The following is an 18,758-nucleotide window of genomic DNA, read 5'->3' as shown; positions in this document are numbered from 1 at the left end:
TCACGGCTGGCGGGAAATGATCAAATGTGCTTGTGGTTGTGTACAGCCATTTCCCGCATTCGACCGCCGGATTTATCCGCTTTGTGTTTGCACGCTCGTCGCTATATATTTAGTCTTTTTTTTTCCATTGTATGCAACCATGAATATTTGTTTTTTTTCTTGCGCAGTCTTCACAGGTAAAACTATTTTCATACACGGACACAGCAAATTTACTGGGAAATGCTATTAGTGCGTTGGTTTGTGAAAAGGAAATGGTAGGTTAAGGAAGAATAACATGCTATAGATAAATATTGTTAACATTTAGCTGTAATAGATGGGTTTGAGGCATCATTGTCGTATTATTGTAATAACCATAACTGTGTAGAACGTGCTTAATGTTAATCACTACGGTGATTAACTCCTGGTTAATGATTATAATTTATTACATTATTCCCATGTTTCGAAACATCGCTTTAATTTTTTTAATTAAACATTTACATGACACTCCATCTGAAACAGACGACCATGTCCTTACCCTGCAATCTTGTTGAGAATTGTCACTCAAGATTATTGTGGTGAGGCAAATGTTAGTGGTTACTTAAATAGTCTTGTATGTAACATTTCATAAGTGAAACCTTAAGTGAAGCGCCTCCGGTACTGCTTAGTATGGATATGAACAAATTACCCTACAAATAATTATTCTTATAATATTATTCTCAAATGCTTTATTAAAAATTAATCACAGTGCATTTGAAAGGCAAACATTCCTGAACACAACCTCTCACTGGAAAAAATATAAGACCCTTCATAAAAGGAAAAGGGGCTATAAAGATTTACATTGGCACTGCCAAATGGGCAATAACTATGGCCTGTAATCTAACAGTTCCCTAGCTGAGCCTGAGGCCGTTCACAATGCTGTACCGTGGTGCGACAAGGGGTATACCAAAAATTTCACAAGACAATTCAACACCATCCAACGTAACAAAAAAAGCATGCCCAAATCAGGTTTTACTGCAAATTTAATTACACCAATTAGCCAGACAGAACCTGTGTATATTTGAATATAAACAAATGCCCACACCAAGAAGGATATTGAGCAAAATTGCAGTGAATCTGTGGTCCCCCCCCTTACAGTGTTAGACAAGTTAAAGTCTGGATCCCTGACTGCTTCCAGTGTTGTCCCATTTGAAAGGTCTAACAGGACAACACGTGCCAACTTCCAAAGCACACTGGAGTACCTGATTTCACACTTGCTCAAAATTTACTTAACCAGACAGATATATTAAATATATAAAGCCACTTAACAGTATGACATTTTCACCTTGCAAAGGAGGTGGAATGCTCAAACCCACCTTTATAGAAAGTGTTTTAAAAATATTATCAACACGACACACTGAGCTTAAAAACCCAGTTGGGCTACCATAGAAAACGGCAGATCTGAATAACTGCGGCCATGCACCTTCCTGCAGGATTTGGTACATTTCGCTAATATGAGATAAATATTCAATGGCTTCCTAAGATACTCTGAGATGTAGGTAGCCTCTTGTGCACTCATTTCTGAATCAGCATTATCATCAGCATAAGCAATGGCTTACTTAAAAAAATCACAATCTTTTTTAGCTCAAAAAGAAATCACCAGTACATGAATCTGATAAGTGGAGTGTGAACATTGAATTCCAAATAAAATAAGCAACTGAAAACTATGAAGACCTGCCTTCTCAACCCATCTTTTACTAGTGTCTTGGTTAGCAAGTTGATCATCTGCCTTGTGGTTTCAGTTAAGTGTCAATCAGCTGCAGCTGGCTGATCTGATTGGATGCCTTGGTAAAGGTTTTGTTCCGCTTGCAGAGTACAGCCAGGCAGACGGGCAGAATACAATAGCCCACAGTCCTGGGGTCCGCACGGGTGCAAGAGTAGAGAAAGAGGAATACTTGAAGATAAGGGATGAGGAAGAGGGTGACCCACAGCCAAAAGGGGAAGGACAGGAGGTGCATCTTCAGAACGTGCACCCACGAGGAATGAGGGACAGCAGAGTTGTCGGTGGGCTGTGGCCCAGAAGCCACAGATTCTACACGTTCCAGTGTCAGTCGGTTGTAGGTCTGGCTGATCTCAAAGACATAGAAAAGGCCTGCCACACTAGCCAAAAGGTACAGCCCCACGCCAATCCATCCCATCCGTTGGCGGAAGTTCATCATTCTCCATACTCCAGTCTGGAAAAAGGACAATGGTCTGTATTGTTGTAACATTACTACAGTTCACACAATGCAACAGACTTCATGAAAATGGTCTTAATTCCATAGCCCAGCATATCATTGAAGTACCTGTTGGGTATTCTTGCGTTAAGAATCAATTTCAAAGTCTCCCCCTAAGCACGGCGCTAAAACATGCTGAGAATGCGGAACTATACAAGTGAGATCAAGATCAGCTGTTTTTTAGTAAGTAAAGACATCCTCACTTGATTCGTTGGGGTGACTAATTAGGTCAATCCTAACTTGGACATTACATGTTTATGCTAAGATCCCAAATTCGACAAATGAAAATGGATATTTTGTGGTCGGGATGTCTGGCGAAATACCTATATTATTGCGCAACATTTATGGTATACTCATTTTGTTTTTAAGATGCGAAATCGTATTCTTTTATTTTATTAAATCGACATCGCGTTACATGTTGGCTATATAAAAAAGTTAAAGAAATTATACATATTGCGTCAACTGTCCTTCGCTATACACATACTTAAGTGACTTAATTATTCAGATGACGCCCGCTGTATTTGTGTAACCTTACGTAAAATCGTTTTTTTTATTGCTAATATTAAACCCCGGGAATATTACGCAAAATCAAACCCGCTTAATTAATAATCCCACTCCCATTACGTGGAAATAGACATTCATAAACACCACCACCACCCCCGCACAAATGGAACAAATCATAATATGCATGTGTCAGATATGTATTTATCAAACTTCTTATTCGATTTCCCACTTCCTATAAAACTTTTAATAACGCCAAAATGAACACAACGCAGCCCACCTTTCTTTGCTAGTTGAACAACTAGATTTCTGGCTGATAACTTTTTTCTTAGCCTCTTAGTTTCAGAATTAACCACATCCGTTCGGATCAATGTTCCCCATGTCTGCTGTCATCTGACTTCCAGCTAATCAACTTCCTTTTTTGAAAAAAAAAAGAAAAAAAATGCTACATCCGGGAGAATTTAACCCCTCTTACTGAACTACTCTAAAGCCCCCGAGAGCAGTGACGCCCTCTTGTGGCTTGGAGGGCTGCGAACGACAAACTTTTACATACGAAGTAAACACGTTTCAGTATCATCATTTCATCACATTTCGGGATTTGAGTCATATGGGTTTAACGTGTTTAATGTTAATGTAATTTAAGCGATTGTTTTTTATTACATCTTTTCACATAAGCTATTAATCCATGCCCCGGATACTTATCCTGAACATTATGGCATTCCCCCCAAATTTTCATTCATTCATATTCCACAAAGTAGAATTTCCTAGTTAGATGGATAAGCCAAACGTGAAAACCGTCCAATAGAAGGAGAGAAGTCACATTACTACTGGAGAATTCTTACGTTTGGCTTAAGTTATTTGGCTAATGGATGAAAAAATGTCGAATAACCCCTAGATCTTTTCTTTTTGATTGCACAATATTTATCCTTTCTATTAAATAACAGGTACGAGAATCGTGTTTTAATTTTAAAAATTCATACAATTTTCTAGTGCAAGCTTCCGGTGGCATATAAGATATCTTTTATCATTTTACAGCAGTGGAGTTCAATATCTAATCAATAGTCCAAAGTTTAATTAGATTTGCTTAACAGCTTCATACAATATTCATATATTGAATATTGTCAGGTATTGTGTGGGCGTTGTAAGTTTTAGTGTATATCCTGATTACGTATATTTACTAGCGTTTGTAAAATTACTAATCTAGCCATGTTATAAGCGTATTGTCTACGTTATTTGATTAGTCCGAATACAAGTTCAACCAGAAAATCCGAGTCGGATGGCAAATTTTATTTCTTCGCACCGTCCCTGCTGCTGGGCATTGGGTGAAAATCAATATCAATTTCCGTAAGGAAGCTGCTCTCGGACCATTTAAGCTTCCCGTTATGGGAACCATAGATTTTAATACAAACGATGGGTCCAGCGTTTGCTGAATTTTGAGTAAGGCAGCCTGATTGAACTATTACTGGTCTCTGATGTTATTTCAGGGTTTTATTTTAGCCTGCATTTGGGCAATCCGATTTTAACGCTCAAGAATTGGAAGTTTAGTGTCTCTGTCTGAAGGGAAACTTGTGTAACTAATCAGCTGACTACCATGGGCTAACAAATACCATATAGTGTCATATAGTACCTTTTATCACTGGGTTTTCACAATAATGTTTATTCTGTCAGTAGGCTGGATTGTATAACTGTTAATTATTGAAGCTGTACTCGCAGTACCACCCAGCCATACTGCACCATTGAGATATAAACCATTGCACCCACCCATTTACTACTTAAGGTGACCAATGCTCACATCCCACTCAAGTGATATGCAAACAGTATCTGTGAAGGAGTATATCGGGTCCTGTCACAAGACGTCAAGGTAATTCTGCGTTAATCTAGGCCTGTGCTTGATCGTTCTTGGCGCGTACGGAGTCCTCACTGGACACTTTCTTAAGTTGTGGATCACTTGCAAAACATCCACCGGCAATTAATAAGGTAACGCATTTGTGATCTAAGGCTAATTGCGATGACTGCACTGCCTTCAAAATTATTAGAATTCCAATATGAATATTCGCGACGATCTTGTCCGCTGCTTTTTCTTTAGTTTCTCTAAAATTACCATCATTAAGAAGGTATATTATTGTATTACAGACAGCCACGCATATGTTTGATGAAATCGAACAGTGTGACTAAAACAATATTTAAACCGGTCCACTGCGCCCGAGCGTCTGCACAGAGCAGAGGGGCGACTCAGCCGGGTCTCCGGCCATCCCGAGCTCCAGTGCGGGTCCCTATCAGTCGCGGTCCCCTGTTTCTTTAAGGAGAGGGACGATGCTGTCCTGCCGCCACCTAGGGGAGCTGTCGGGAGGCTGACGCAGGCTTTTCTTTCAATTCACTGTACGGGAAGAGAAAGAAGGAGAGAGAGAGGCAGAAAGAGAAGGCATTTGGCAGACGGCGCAGTGTATGCCATGGCTGCGGAGGGGGCATGATGCCATGCCCGGCGCCACTGAATCCAGCCTGACTTCGGAGGGTGTGTCCACCAAGCCGGGACTCATCTGAACGGAAAACGTCTCACTTTAAAACCTACAAAAACACACGGAGCGCAGGATCGCCGGGCGGCTGCGAGGGGTATCGGGGAGGCTAGCGGATCGGCTCCCGGAGAATGGTCCGCTAGCGGGCTGCGAAGGCGGCGCAGCTGGGCGAGGGAAACGGAGACCCAGGGGAGATGCGTTAACGGGTATGGTGCCCCGCGGACGAGCAGCAGCCAGCCTCGCTAACCAGCTAACAAGCCGCATAAGCAGCACTAAAGTGGCGCCGCGGCGCATGTTTCCCCACAGACCGCGTTTGGCAGCGCATTATCGGGAAATACTGTCGCCTTCCTAAACATTGCGCATTTAAAATAAGAATCGAGCAGCCAGGCGTTATTGTTATTATGTGCATGATGGTGCATCCTCTAAAAACGCCAGCAGATGTGAATATTTGTGTTTTCCCGTCCTATTATTTTTACACAGTGCAGGCTTAGCTATCTGGGATAACATCGATGTCCGAAATGTGCTTTATTTAAGTGGATTTATTTTAAATTATTACTGCCTCTGATCACCATCTCCTTTTTTTTTTTTTTTTTTTTTAATAATCTCTCCTTCACGATCAGGTTCGCGGACTGAGACGGTTTCCTGTTTTCGGCGACAGCCAGCCCGGCGGATCCTTGGTGCCGAAGCGGCGGCGATGCAGACCTTCCTGCGAGGCAAGCGGGTGGGCTACTGGCTCAGCGAGAAGAAGATGAAGAAGCTCAATTTCCAGGCCTTCGCCGATCTGTGCAGGTTGGCAGCGAGCCTCCTACAATCCTGCCTGGCTTTCTGTTGTTTTTATGTGGACGCCATGCATGCGTCGGTGCCGCCGTGTGATGGGATGAATCTGGTTTGATTGTAAATGTAGAAATCGCATCTGCATGCATGTTTCACCTTGCTGACCTGTTGCCGCTTAGGGTGGGTGTGTGTGTGTATTGGGGGCGGGTGGAGATGGATGGATGCCGTGACCTAGTACATTTCCGATACCTTCTGGCTTTACAATACATGGTGTGTGTGTTTTTTTTTTTTAACACTGTAGTTCAGACGGGCGGCCATTTCACATGGCAATGCGGTTTTCCTGTGTCCAAGGACTGGGATATCCTTCTCCCGATATAATCTGTTTATGTGACGTTTCATATATCACCTGAGGTACAGAACAGCAGGTCTACTACATTAGATGGAGCCTGCCAGGTTTTTATTACCCAGCCAGGCACTGATTGATGCGGTTTACATATATATTTTTTGTTGTTATTTCCAAAGTTAGACTTTCTGTAAGCCTTTTGAAGGGAATGCCAAACGATGTAATGTGTTTCTAACAGCTGGATATAGCAACGGGCTGTGCACTCATTTGCTATGGGACAGATTGTGTGGCTCAGACATAGATACACAGCAGCCTTCGTCAGTTTGTGATGGGTTGCTTAAGGGCGTGCGTCTTTGTCTCTCAGTCTTCGCTTCCAACTCTTAGGAGGTTGAGGCTAATCCTTTACTCAGGGCCTATAAAAGAGCTTTATTTTCCTTCTGTTTTCTTTCATCCTTTCGTTTATACAAACTCCGACTCTGAGCGTCTCGCTTTTGAGATTGCTGGTGTTACTTGTCCGGCACAGGGAGCAGCTGCCGGGTTACTGTAGGGGGTGCTATGCTGTGCTGGGGGGCCCTCAGCGTGCACTGTGACATGCCAGGTCTTGTGCCCTGCAGAGCAGGCGGGTGACACCGGGCCGAGGGTGCTAGGAAAGCCACAGGTTCTGATCTGGGGTAACTGCTGTTGTGGATCTTGTAGTGGGTTTTGAATAAGTGCCTAACTGATAAACTTCCCTCAGTCTGTGGCTGGTTCTGCAGGCATGTCTATCACTCTTGACATTTCTGCCTGTGTGGATGGTTTAAGGGTTTTTTTTTTTTTTGAGGGATTACCCAGACCTATACAGCCGATTGTATCTGCCCTGCCGTCTTTAGTTTCGTTGACCTAATTTATAAGACTGTAATTCCAGTGGTGACATTTTTTGTTAGATTTAAGTATCTGGCTGAGCTGCAATGTGGGGTAACGTTCCTGAAAGTCTTTCTTGCCGTTGCAGTGCATTCCCAGTCTGCCTCGGCCCTGCCTCGCTTCAGCTTAGTGTTGTGGGTGGTGTCGCCTCCTTATTCACGGTGCTGCTGGTGTCTCAGGTTTGGCATTTTGGGTGGTTGATGCAGCTCCCTGGAATGCACTGACAAGCCAGAGTGGGCGTGGCTAAGGGTATCCTTTCGGTTTATTGAGATGATAAAAGGAATGAGGACAGGACTTAAAAAAAAAAAAAATATACCAAACTCCAAGGATAAGTGGTGGGATGGGCTTACCAGGGATTCCCTGGGCAAACTCGTCAGAACCGGAGTGATAAGAATCTGTAGCTGGGGTAGAGAGGTGTGAGTGTGTATCGTGAACTAGATAGTGAACCTTTTGGGTGTGTGTCGCTGTGAGTGAGCGTCCATCTTTGTCTTCCTGCTTTACTGACAATGGCCCGTCTGGCTGCCACAGTCTTGGGTCAGAACATTGAGTTATATAACGGGCTGATAAGTGGGTTAGGGATGGTGCCGCTTTACTGGCTAAACGCACTGCTGTATACCCGCCCTGCTTAGGCACAAAGACTGCTGTGTCGTGCGTCAACGAGCAGGAGCACAGCAAAGACCTAGGCAAGCTGATTTCCCTAATCCCCATTCCGGGGACATGGGCGTGATCACGCCCAGGGAGCCATCTTGGATTGGAGGTCATGGGAAACCCCCCCCCCCCCCCACACATCCAAACATAGGCGGTAGTTGACTGCGACTGTTTGGACTTGGCCAGTATCTGCCTGGGAGATCTAGAGCTCACAGTGGACCGCTAGATCCCAGAGGAACTGGACGGAATGGGTGCCGATTCAGAATGGTTTTGTGCGATTGCGGGTGATGCCTCAACTTGGCTGGGGAGAGGAAAGTAGACCGGGGAGGAGTTAACTGCCGATGAGTCATTTGACTGGCATGGTTCTCAAAAGACTTTCTTGTCCACAACTCGAGAAAGGGAAGAACATTGAGGTTCTGTCTGTTTTCATCTACTTCCTTGTTGACTCTTAATAGCACCTGCGTCAAGTTGCGAAACAAAGGCCCTTTGTTAAAATATCCCACCACTAGGCTCAACCACCTCTCTGCTCAATGGGGCAACTGATCCATAAGTTGTTTCAGGCCACCGTGGGTGAAGACCGATTGTGTCAAATCCACTGCTGCCATTCATCGAGTTTTGGACTGTACCACGAAAAACAGATGCAGATCCCAGTTGTGTCTGTATCTGATACCACATGCCGACTCCTGCTGGTAGGATTTCCTAACCCAGACGAGTCAGTTCTTGCTGGATGATGACTTCACATTCGGGTGAGATATCCACCTTCATCAAGGTCACATGCTGCTGGACCTTTGTCTTCCTGCTTTACTGACAATGGCCTGTCTGGCTGCCACAGTCTTGGGTCAGAACTTTGAGTTATATAACGGGCTGATAAGTGGGTTAGGGATGGTGTGTCCACTATGTCCAACGGGTGACCCCCCCCCCCCCCCAAGCAGGAGGTCAGCTCCGGGTTGCCCGGCAACCAGGAAGACAAAGCAAAGGTAGACCCCCTGCTGGAAGAAGAAAAGCACGATTCTTTCTGCACTTCATCTTTTTTGTATGTTTTTGGCCTTTTGGTAGATAAGTCCTTTTTTGGCAATTTTGGATGCTTTGGAGAGAGGCCGCAGACCTATCTGGGTCTGTGTGAAAAGACGCGTCTGGTCAGACTGGCTCCGGCAGCCATCCCAGGGCTGTTGGCACCATGTAATAGAGACGGGGGGGCCCGAGGCTGTCTGGGTCCCGGAGCACAGGGAGTCCTCCATGGCAGTGTTTCCCAGTCCGGTCCTCGGGGACCCACAGCCGGTCCACGTTTTTGCTCCCTCCGAGCTCCCTGCCTGTAAGGTCTACAGCAAAAATGTGGACTGTCTGTGGGTCCCCAAGCACCGGACTGGGAGACACTGCTCCAGGGGATCAGCCGGCGGTGTCACGGAATGCCTTACCACAACACGGTTGCTAGGGCAACAGAGTAACAAGAAATACGTGAAAGCCGTCCCTTGCCGGGCTGACCCGGCCACTGCTGCGGCCTGCCTGCCACAGAGCCTCGCCTGCTGCGGCCTGCCTGCCTCAGAGCCTCGCCGGCTGCGGCCTGCCTGCCACAGAGCCTCGCCGGCTGCGGCCTGCCTGCCTCAGAGCCTCGCCGGCTGCGGCCTGCCTGCCACAGAGCCTCGCCGGCTGCGGCCTGCCTGCCTCAGAGCCTCGCCGGCTGCGGCCTGCCTGCCTCAGAGCCTCGCCGGCTGCGGCCTGCCTGCCACAGAGCCTCGCCGGCTGCGGCCTGCCTGCCACAGAGCCTCGCCGGCTGCGGCCTGCCTGCCACAGAGCCTCGCCGGCTGCGGGAGGGGATGAGTCACCCCCCTGCACTTGCTTTGAAAAGCTTTAAAAGGGTTTTTTTTCCCAGCAGCCTCAGCCCTTCTCTTTGCTTTATTGCTGGCAGAAGAATGGGCCCCGATCATAGCCAATGGTGTGTGTGTGTGTGTGTGTGTGTGTGTGTGTGTTTGTACACCTGTGAGTTTCTTTCTGAGTTGCCTGTATGACAAACCCCCCCCCCCCCCACACAATTCCCCTCTTTCCATAGCATCTGGCCGGTTGTGTTGTTGGGCCGGGGGCTGGGGGGGGTTGCCTGTCCGGTCCAGCTGGCTACCCGACGGCACTTTCTGAAAAGAGAGCGATCCCTTTTTACTCTGCTCAGCACTGTTCATTAAAATGAAGATCTGTAGTCTCTGGAATCCATTTCAGCTTGGTCTCCGAAGGGGCCATTTCCAAGTTTGTGGGGCAGTTGGACACCTCTCTTCATGACATTAAAGCTGGGGCTCTGCTTGTCCTTTGCTTGTCACTGGTGCTGTGCCCTCAACGGTCTGCCAGTTGTGCCCTAGCTGTAGGTAAATGTACCTTTTAGTCTAATCTAAGGTACAGAAATGGCCTCTGAGGAATCTTAAGGGTACAAGTACTTAAGCTAAGGGTACAATTGGCAGACCCTTCATGGTACAAATTGGTACTCACTTCTTCTCACACTGTCAGTAAAATAAACAGGCAAAGGCTGTTTTTGGTCAAGTGCTGGTCTTTTGTCTCTTTCTGGAATTGCCGGCTGACCGTCCCTTTTGCAGTTCACCATGGTTACACCCAAACTCTTCGCTAGTTGCGGTGTACAGTTTGAGTGTCACTTGCTCTTATTGTTCCCTTTTCACCGCCTTCGTTGCCCGCTAGTTCTAACAGAACCGGACTCGGCCTGTGAGCTGCGGGTGCCGTGTGTATCGCATGAAGCTATGTGCCTCATTCATGATTCAGGAAAGGTCCGCGGTATTGGATACCGGCACTGACCGGTAGGCTCTGTTGCTGTTTTGTTGCCTGGAGCCTGTTGAGTAGGAATTCCATTCTTGACGTTGCACAGCTCTCCTTGTGACTTAGTTGCGACGTATCGTTAGTATGCCGCATGCACTGACGCCGGATCACATGACCGTCACATTTACGTCAAAGACTCAGCAGTGGCCTGAATTGGGCAGATGGGTGGTATTTCCTCATTCCCCACTGTGACTGATGTAGGGACACTGGTAAGACATGGCCTGCCTACTTCCTGCTCTGGTCGCACTCCGTGTTTCCCGCGGCAAACTTTCGCAACAGCTGGGTGATGGTGGAACCTAATTGGCAGCAGGCAGCGTGTCACGGCTTGCCCGCACACCAATCGCACAGGTCGGCCTGCTTAACAAGAAAGCTGTTTACATTTTTTTTGCAAATAGTCCTTTAGCAGAGATGTTTAAAGGAGTTCTACCCAAGAATGACCTCAAAACCCAAAAAACCTACTGTCATCTTGATCTTGCTGAGTCATTCATAAAGCCTTTTGACAACTTATGAGTTGTGGGTATGCAGTTGTCTTCAAATGTGCCTGAACAAATTTTATAAGTGAAGGGGGCAGGGGGGTCCTTTGCAATGGATGGAGTGTTGTGTGTCTTCTGGACTTGTCCACTCCACTTTGACTACAATTTCCTGGGTTGTTCAGCAGTGGCATTTATCTTTGTATTTTTAAATGCCTGCCTTTGTTGTTTTTATATTATTGATTATGACGGAAATAGGATGGCCTGGGACGTGTTACTAAAGAGCTTTTTAGTTTGTGGTTTGTTTGCAGCGATTCAGAGTTGGGATGTGGCTGCTGGGATGTTTATTATGTACCCGATGCCAGTGGAATACATTTAATGTTTGGCTGCAGCATCCTTCCCCAAATGACCATCCTGCCCCATGACTCTGAGTGCCATGGCCACACGAGTCTCTGCATCCATAAATGGTCTCCCGCTTGTTACACGAGAATGAAGTGCTTGACAAATCAAACAAAAGTTGCCAGCACTGGGCTTTATTCCCATAAGAACATAAGAAATTTACCAATGAGAGGAGGCCATTCGGCCCATCAAGCTCGTTTGGGGAGAACTTAACTAATAGCTCAGAGTTGTTAAAATCTTATCTAGCTCTGATTTTAAAGGAACCCAGGGTTTTAGCTTGCGCTACTTGAACAGGAAGACTATTCCGTACTCTAACTACATGCTGTGTAAAGAAGTGTTTTCTCAAATTCAGTTTAAAATGTTCTCCCGCTAATTTCCACCTATGGCCATTGTGGATATCGGGATTGCTGGACTCCCCTAACCCTGTGAGGTGCCGACGCCGAGATCAAACCTTGGCCGATGTTTCCCAAAGTTGGTCCACATGATGCTGTCTGGTTGCTGGTTTTCACTCGTGAAATGAAGAACTTGCTTTTTAAGTCTGGAAAGATTGTCTTTATAAGGGTAAATCAACCTGGTTAGCTGAAAACTCTCTTTCGCTTTCCCTGATGTGTTACGCAGATTGTGGGGAATAATTGTTTTGTGAAGAAAAATTACATGCTTCTAAATCAAAGACGTTCCTTATTAATTTCATGTAATCAATAATTAATCATTCCTAGCTCCTGAACAACCAAATGATTGGCTAATTCATTTAATAGGGAGGTTCACGGCTGATCAGATAAAGGGAACACACACATGGGTGCCTAAGTGTGGTTAATGCAGTGTAAGGTTGTCACATGATTGAATCACATGTCACATTTAATCATATCTCATCACAGGCCGGGTGATCGCTGGGTCATGAGGATGCAGAACGAGCTGGCTGTGGGCTGATGGTGGCAGCCTTCGGGGGGGGGGGGTCACTCTCTCTTTTCGCTGACTGACCTGTGTCTGTGCTTTTTTGTAATTGCATGTAGCTATCGCTACAGCATGATCTAGAATGAGCTTGGGGCAGCCTAGTGGAACAAATGTCGTCATCTAAAGCTGTGTCCCCCACTCCCCCCATCTGACCCCTTCTCGCCCCTAAAAGCCACCATAACCATTCATGCTGCTGTGAGCGGCTCCCCTTGTGGTCACGAATGGGTTACACCACCATCGGTCGCTCGCCGCAGAGTACCTTACAGACTGGAACACCAATGCCATTCAGAAAAGCCATTCTTAAAATCACTTTCTTGTCCTGCAGCCATAACAAAACCACATTATCTCTAAATTCTAATTCTGGTGTTACTGAGTTGAGCAGGTGCTACATTGATGGTAATATGTTTCTCGTTCTCACTTTTTTTTTTTTTCTTTGCAGGAAAAGAGGCATTGAAGTGGTCCAGGTAGGTTGCTTTTATTTGTACGTAAACAGTGTGGTATTGAGTTCACTTCCTGTTCTGCTGAGACTCTCCTCAGTATAGTGAGAAACTTCCTGTTGTAGTTTTCTTTGATTTCATCTTCATACAGTACAGGGCTCATGAAGACTAGAGATCAATCAGGAGAAGGTGCTTTAATATTTCACCCTATATTGTCTCAGGGTATGGTCCTAATGTTTTGGGATTACACAGTGTTTACCCCTAGTATATCGGATATGCAAATGCATAGCGGGTCTGATCTGCATGCCGTCCTCTGCCCCGCTTCCGGAATGGCACACTGGTGCACTTCAGTGTGTTCCTGGATTTGACGGGACTGGAGCAAACCGCTCCATTGACATCAGATGTTAATGCATTTATCATCATATTCCTAAAAAAGTTCTTGCAAGCTGCCGCAAGATGAACAGCGTTCAGTGTCTTTATTTAGATTTTCACATTACTGCACTATCTGACTCTAGCTAAATCAGCGGTTACTCCACACGTTTCTGTTTTATTCTGCTAGTCAAAGCTGTCCTTGCTTCAGTTGTTTGGCATCAGTTTCAGTGGGGCGTATTTGTTTTGAAAGTGCAGCGTCATGTGTGGATGTAACAGACCCTGAAATTCAGCACTCAGATGTTTGTTGCAAAATTTCACCCCCTGGCAGAGGGTGGAGTCTTCTTTCTATGTGTGGGTGCCGGTATTAGGCGGGCGGAGATTTTTCCTCTTGCTGTGGGCCAGAAGACCTTGATTTGTGCTCTTCTGACCAGGTTTTGGTCTCCTGAGCGATTCTCGTGCTACTCGAGAGCTTGACACGTTCTTGGATGCTGGGTCTTGTCTTAGCAACTTGCCCAACAGCAGTTCGCTTCCTCCTTTGCGTAAAGGTTGGCTGGTATAACAGTTCAGACATTTCTTCACATCCATGGAGTATCGGGGGCGGTGGCAGCAACTGGACTGTGGATGTAAGGCAGGAAGCATGTCCTGTGTGACTGAGGTCTGCTCCTCCTCAAACCACGTGATACCAACAGTTCCCCTTCTCTCCTCCCGGGCTCACCTGGTTGTTGTAGTCGAGAGGCGGCCCACTCTGCTCTCCAAATTGTTTTTTTACGGCTCCCGTAGCTCGTAGCCAAGGTGATAATTGCAAGCGCAGCGTGTCACCTTGGAGCCTTGGATCTGTTGGCTTGTCATGTGTCTCTGCTCTCTGCACAAGCTGCAGGACCGAGCCCCATTGCAGTCAAAGCTTGTCCTTTTGTTTTTGCTGCATGAGAACCAACAGCAACTCCAATTAGTCACTGCTGGGTCTGCCTAAGCAGAACACTGATTCTTCAAGGCACTTTTGGCCTGCATCAGGGATGATCAGAGTGATGGTTAGGGAGTGTTCAGTTCCCTATGTGCCCCACAGTAGCCTCCGGACTCGAAGACCGCAGTTAAGGTGAATCTGAATTTTATCCATCCAGGTTCAACAGTCTGTTATCTTCTCAGGTTTTCATTGGTCCAGAGCCCCTCGCCAGCAGCATATGGGGGTGAGACACGTACACAGTCACACATTATGTGCGACTTGCAGTCACTGCGTACTGGATGAACTGAATCTAAACACAAGTCTCTCTCTTCATTCCGTGAATTGCTCAGTCCTTCTGCTTCTTATCTGAAAATTACTTCTAGAAATGAATGACCCCCCCCCTCCCATCACCACCACCTTTTGTTTAATTTTATGTGCAGAGCTGCTGAGGTCTCCAGTCTGTCTTGGGAATGTTCCCAAAGTAAGGTTTGCTTTTGTCTGGGGCAGTATAGACCCCTCTCTATCCCTGACCCTCATCCAAAAATTACAAGACCTCCCCTCCCCCCACGAACAGTGATATTTAATTGTGTATGGATTCCGTGTCATGATGGATTGCAATAACAGGCTTATAGAGGTCAGGGCTGTGGCCTCGGTTCCTTGGCTCTTCGGTTCCTTGGCTCTTCGGTTCCTTGGCTAAGCAGATGCGTTGCATTGCTGGATGCAGCAGCTGGCACTAGTGAGGGTTCGCTGTCACATGACGCTGTGTACCTCGGCTTAGCCCTGCGGGTCTTCATGTAAGGCTGTCGCGTCCAGTTAAAGTGCCGGGGAGGTGTTAAGGGGAGGAAGACTATGAGACAGAAAGGAAGAGTGAGTAAAATAGACAGCATGGGTTTCAGTGTTGAAAGAGGCAAGGCAACGCTAAGCTAAAAAACATTATCCGTGGATATATTGCTATGTTGGGATATTCGGTGCAACAAGACAAAGCTATGCGGAATGGAGCTGGTAGGGATTAGAGTGCTACATGTCAGGATCTGTGTGCCCTAATCCATCGTGCGGAGGCGGGCAGCTGCCAGCCTCTGAAATGCCTCGTCCGCCGTTCTTTCTCAAACGCTGGCCAACAATCCACCGGCACAACCTGCGGTGCCACCGTTTGCCCCTTTGGCCGGCTGGCATTGCTTTGTGGTGTGCATCTATGAGGATTTAAAAACGTAGCCCCCCCCCCGATATGTTTGGGGAGGGGGGTCGCCTAAGCTGAGCTGTCAGACCCCTTCACCGATGGTCACGGGCCCAGGTCGGATTCCCAGGTCTTCCAGACGGCTCCATCCTCCTCACTCTTTGCTGTTATGGAGATCTTATCTACCTCAGATGGTACCTGAACGTGATAAGTCAAGTTCTGACAACTCGTTCAGAGTTCTTAACTGATGGTGGAATATGGTGGTGGAAAAGCCTGACGCATCATTCCCCATTCCGGGGTCTTTCGGCGAGGGGTCAATCTCCCTCGCCTAGGCATCTAGAAGGACTGTATGGAAATTTCCCAACATGGCTGATGGCTATAACCTCTCCCAGTGTTATTGCTTTATAGTTCTGTAGATATAGATAAAGTGATTCCTGGGATTTCACTAAGAAGCCCTTTTGGGTGAGGCGAAAGCACACCACGGGTGGGTTTCTGGTTTCATTCAATGTCCTTTGATGTTCTCTGTTTATCAATTAACATTCCTTGAACATATGTTAAGGTAAATAATTGTTCATCATTGTCTTTGCTCATTGTGTTCTGGGGTGGAAGTCACGTGTTGAAAGGGGAACTCTGGGTCTCTGTTTATGATACGCCTGTTGTGTAATACCTTTCCTCACATATGGTATGTTCTGGTAAGTCACATGGGTGCCGGTGATTAAAGGGGAGACTGGATAAAATCTACCATTTGTTTGAAATGCATGAGAACTTGCATCCGTGATTCCGGACAGGTTTTCGTTAGCTTGAGAAGTTCTGTCCTGGGGGGAGACTGGGGGGCCTCATCCTGTTCAATGTTGGGTACAGTCTGGTGCCGGCTTGCCGGCAAACTGTACCGAGTCGAGCCCGTGCACAGGGTTCAGCATTTTGAGCCTGCTGTCAGTGGTTGCCCACCGTCCGTCATGAGTCGATTCACTTTAGCCACAAAGTGCCTTGAGAAGGGTGGGTGTGTTCAGTGGAGCAGGGGGTGGAGAACAATAGCATTCTCCTGACACCACCTGGCTCTGACACACGTACCAGTCCGATGTTTGCATAATTGATAAGGACACGCAGCTGCAGTCAATATTTTATGAGTTGAGACAATTGGCCATTATGCCGCTCAACGTGGGGAACCTTCAAGCAGCCCCTTATTGGTTGACGTCAGTCACCAGATGACCGTAACCCTGAGGATGTTTATCGTAGTGTTTGCACTTTGGTGTCGTGTTCATTTGCAGGAGAAGCATTAACTCATCCTGGATCAATGAACCCCTGTAGAATTTTATGTAGGACATCTTTACTAAGTCTACAGGTTCTTATTGAACCCCTGTTATTTACAGGATCTTCCCTTTATTGGTCTATCTTGTTACTGGGGATCACTTTACCCAGTGCTGTTTAGACCTTTTGGTTGCCTGTTTTGCTGGTAAGCTTTACTGACATTGAAACTAGTGCCTTTAAAAAGAAACTGCAAACAAGTGGCACTCAGAAGAATGGGTGTCAGACATGCAGCAGTCCTGACTGTCTTCCAGCTTCCCATCTGACGAATCTCCACCTCCGGTCGCCCCCCCCCCCCCTCATGGTCACAGCCTATTTACAGAAAATGTAGGCCAAGGAGCACGATTCCTACCGCTGCTAAGCTGTGGTTTACCGGTATGGAGGTGTGGAAAGACTAGAAAGGAGACTCAGGAACTGGCCACACAAGTCGCTCAACATGAGGAATGCTCTGTGCGCCTGACTCAGACTTCCGGGGTCCCAGGACTGACCAAGACCAAAGAGCAGTCCCTGTGAACGTACAGCCCCAGACAGGAAGCTCTTCTCTCTGACAGTCTTTTACAATGGGAATGTTGATGACATTAAGGTCACTGGTTGCCGTTCCAGAGCCGAGCTTAGGGTTAAGTCCCTTACCAGTTATAATTGTCGTAGACCCAGCTAACGGGGAACGTTCCCAGCAGTTTCGCCAGCATTTATGTAAAGAGCCTTCTCAAAGTTGCCAGAGAATGTTCCTACTGTAATGTTAATGGAACGTTAATCCCAAGTTTTGCATTTAACAAAGGTTCTGCCAGTGTTGGCAGTATAACATTATTACCTGAACATAATTCTAATATAATTATTGTTGAAAAACCATCCAGCCTTGAACCCATGACCATTTGAGGTGTACAGCAACAGCGTTACCTGCTCCACATCCTTTATTTTCTATTTATACATTATTATGTATTATATACATTTATACATTAGCGGGATAACGTTCTGGGAGCACCAAGAAAACTGGACACTTTGAATGGTTACATACCTTAATCGTAACGTTCCTACAACAATAAATTGTCACTTGGGGAGGTGCTACCTTAGCTGTGAAGGCTACCCTCTACTGTTCTAGGTACAGTATAGTAGGTCAGCTTATGTAGACATTTTGCAAAGCTCTTCAGTAATGGCTTTTTGCTCTGGTAGGTTGTATGAACGTGCAGTATCTGTTTGTTCATCCATCATTGTGTCTCTGCAAGTGCGTTTGTTTGCTGCACCATAAAAACCATGTGGGCTTGACTCGATCCACCTTTGCCCTTGTTGACAGAGCAGAGGTGACTTAACCCAATGGAGGGTGGGGCAACTATCAGTGTAAGATGAGGTATGAGGCTCATATGTTTCGAATGATTGAGGGATTGTGTTTGTGCTGTCGGGCTACCCAGCCCATAAGAGTGTTTGAAAGGGATGAAGTCGTTCTACTGTGCCAGCCTTATGACCGCAAGTAGACATTTTAAGGACCTTTAAGCAGCTGGATGCATTTTTTCTTCTTTTTCCTCTTTTGAGATGTTTTTCCCAGGGACTGGGAAAGACATCAAGCCATGTTTGTTCTACTGCGTTCGTCAGAGCAGATTTATTTTAAACCTGCTCATGAAAGTTTACTCCTTGGCTCATGGGGCCAGATGGTTTGTGACATTTGTAGAAAGGCTAGACTGGTCTTGCGTGACTTACTATACAACCAGTAATAATAGCTCAGTTTTGCCAGAATTTCATCAAGCTAAATCTGGGAGTATTTCTTATTAAGGCAGGAAGGAAATACCACAGTTTTGGAGCCCACACTCGATCATAGACACCAGCTAGTTTAACGGTGGGTAGGGTTTGTAGGTAATGTTTGTGATGTTATCTTATACCAGCACGTGCTGTAATTCAGTAGTCTCCTGCCAAGCCACGTGAAGGAGATGCATGCCTTTGAAGAATCCTGAGGGTGCTCGTCGTCTCGTCAGCGCTCTTGTGAGAAGCTGAGCATGA

At 46.3% G+C, this 18,758-nt stretch overlaps 2 protein-coding genes across 3 annotated transcripts in view; one reads left to right on the top strand and one right to left on the bottom strand.

Annotated features, from left to right (window-relative positions):
• Positions 1 to 980: 980 nt before the first annotated feature.
• Positions 981 to 3,157, bottom strand: tmem251 (transmembrane protein 251). Its single transcript, XM_023802204.2, has 2 exons — positions 3,013 to 3,157; positions 981 to 2,189 (listed from the first exon to the last, which is right to left on the bottom strand). The coding sequence occupies exon 2, from the start codon at positions 2,172 to 2,174 to the stop codon at positions 1,758 to 1,760; it is 417 nt and encodes a 138-aa protein (XP_023657972.1). The 5' UTR covers positions 2,175 to 2,189; positions 3,013 to 3,157; the 3' UTR covers positions 981 to 1,757.
• A 1,412-nt stretch (positions 3,158 to 4,569) lies between these two features.
• itpk1a (inositol-tetrakisphosphate 1-kinase a) overlaps positions 4,570 to 18,758 on the top strand; it is a 31,954-nt gene continuing 17,765 nt past the window's right edge. Inside the window, exons 1-3 of one of the 2 annotated variants that reach the window (XM_072699181.1) lie at positions 4,570 to 4,593; positions 5,866 to 6,034; positions 12,981 to 13,005. In XM_072699181.1, coding sequence (XP_072555282.1) covers positions 5,940 to 6,034; positions 12,981 to 13,005 — 120 coding nt within the window. In that variant the 5' untranslated portion in view covers positions 4,570 to 4,593; positions 5,866 to 5,939. Of the gene's footprint in view, positions 4,594 to 5,090; positions 5,452 to 5,865; positions 6,035 to 12,980; positions 13,006 to 18,758 lie in introns of those variants that run through there. The other variant, XM_072699180.1, reaches the window with a different exon arrangement.

Source organism: Paramormyrops kingsleyae, chromosome 14 (genome assembly GCF_048594095.1).
Source record: "Paramormyrops kingsleyae isolate MSU_618 chromosome 14, PKINGS_0.4, whole genome shotgun sequence".
NCBI classification, from domain to species: domain Eukaryota; kingdom Metazoa; phylum Chordata; class Actinopteri; order Osteoglossiformes; family Mormyridae; genus Paramormyrops; species Paramormyrops kingsleyae.
This window is presented reverse-complemented; position numbering and strand designations above follow the sequence as displayed.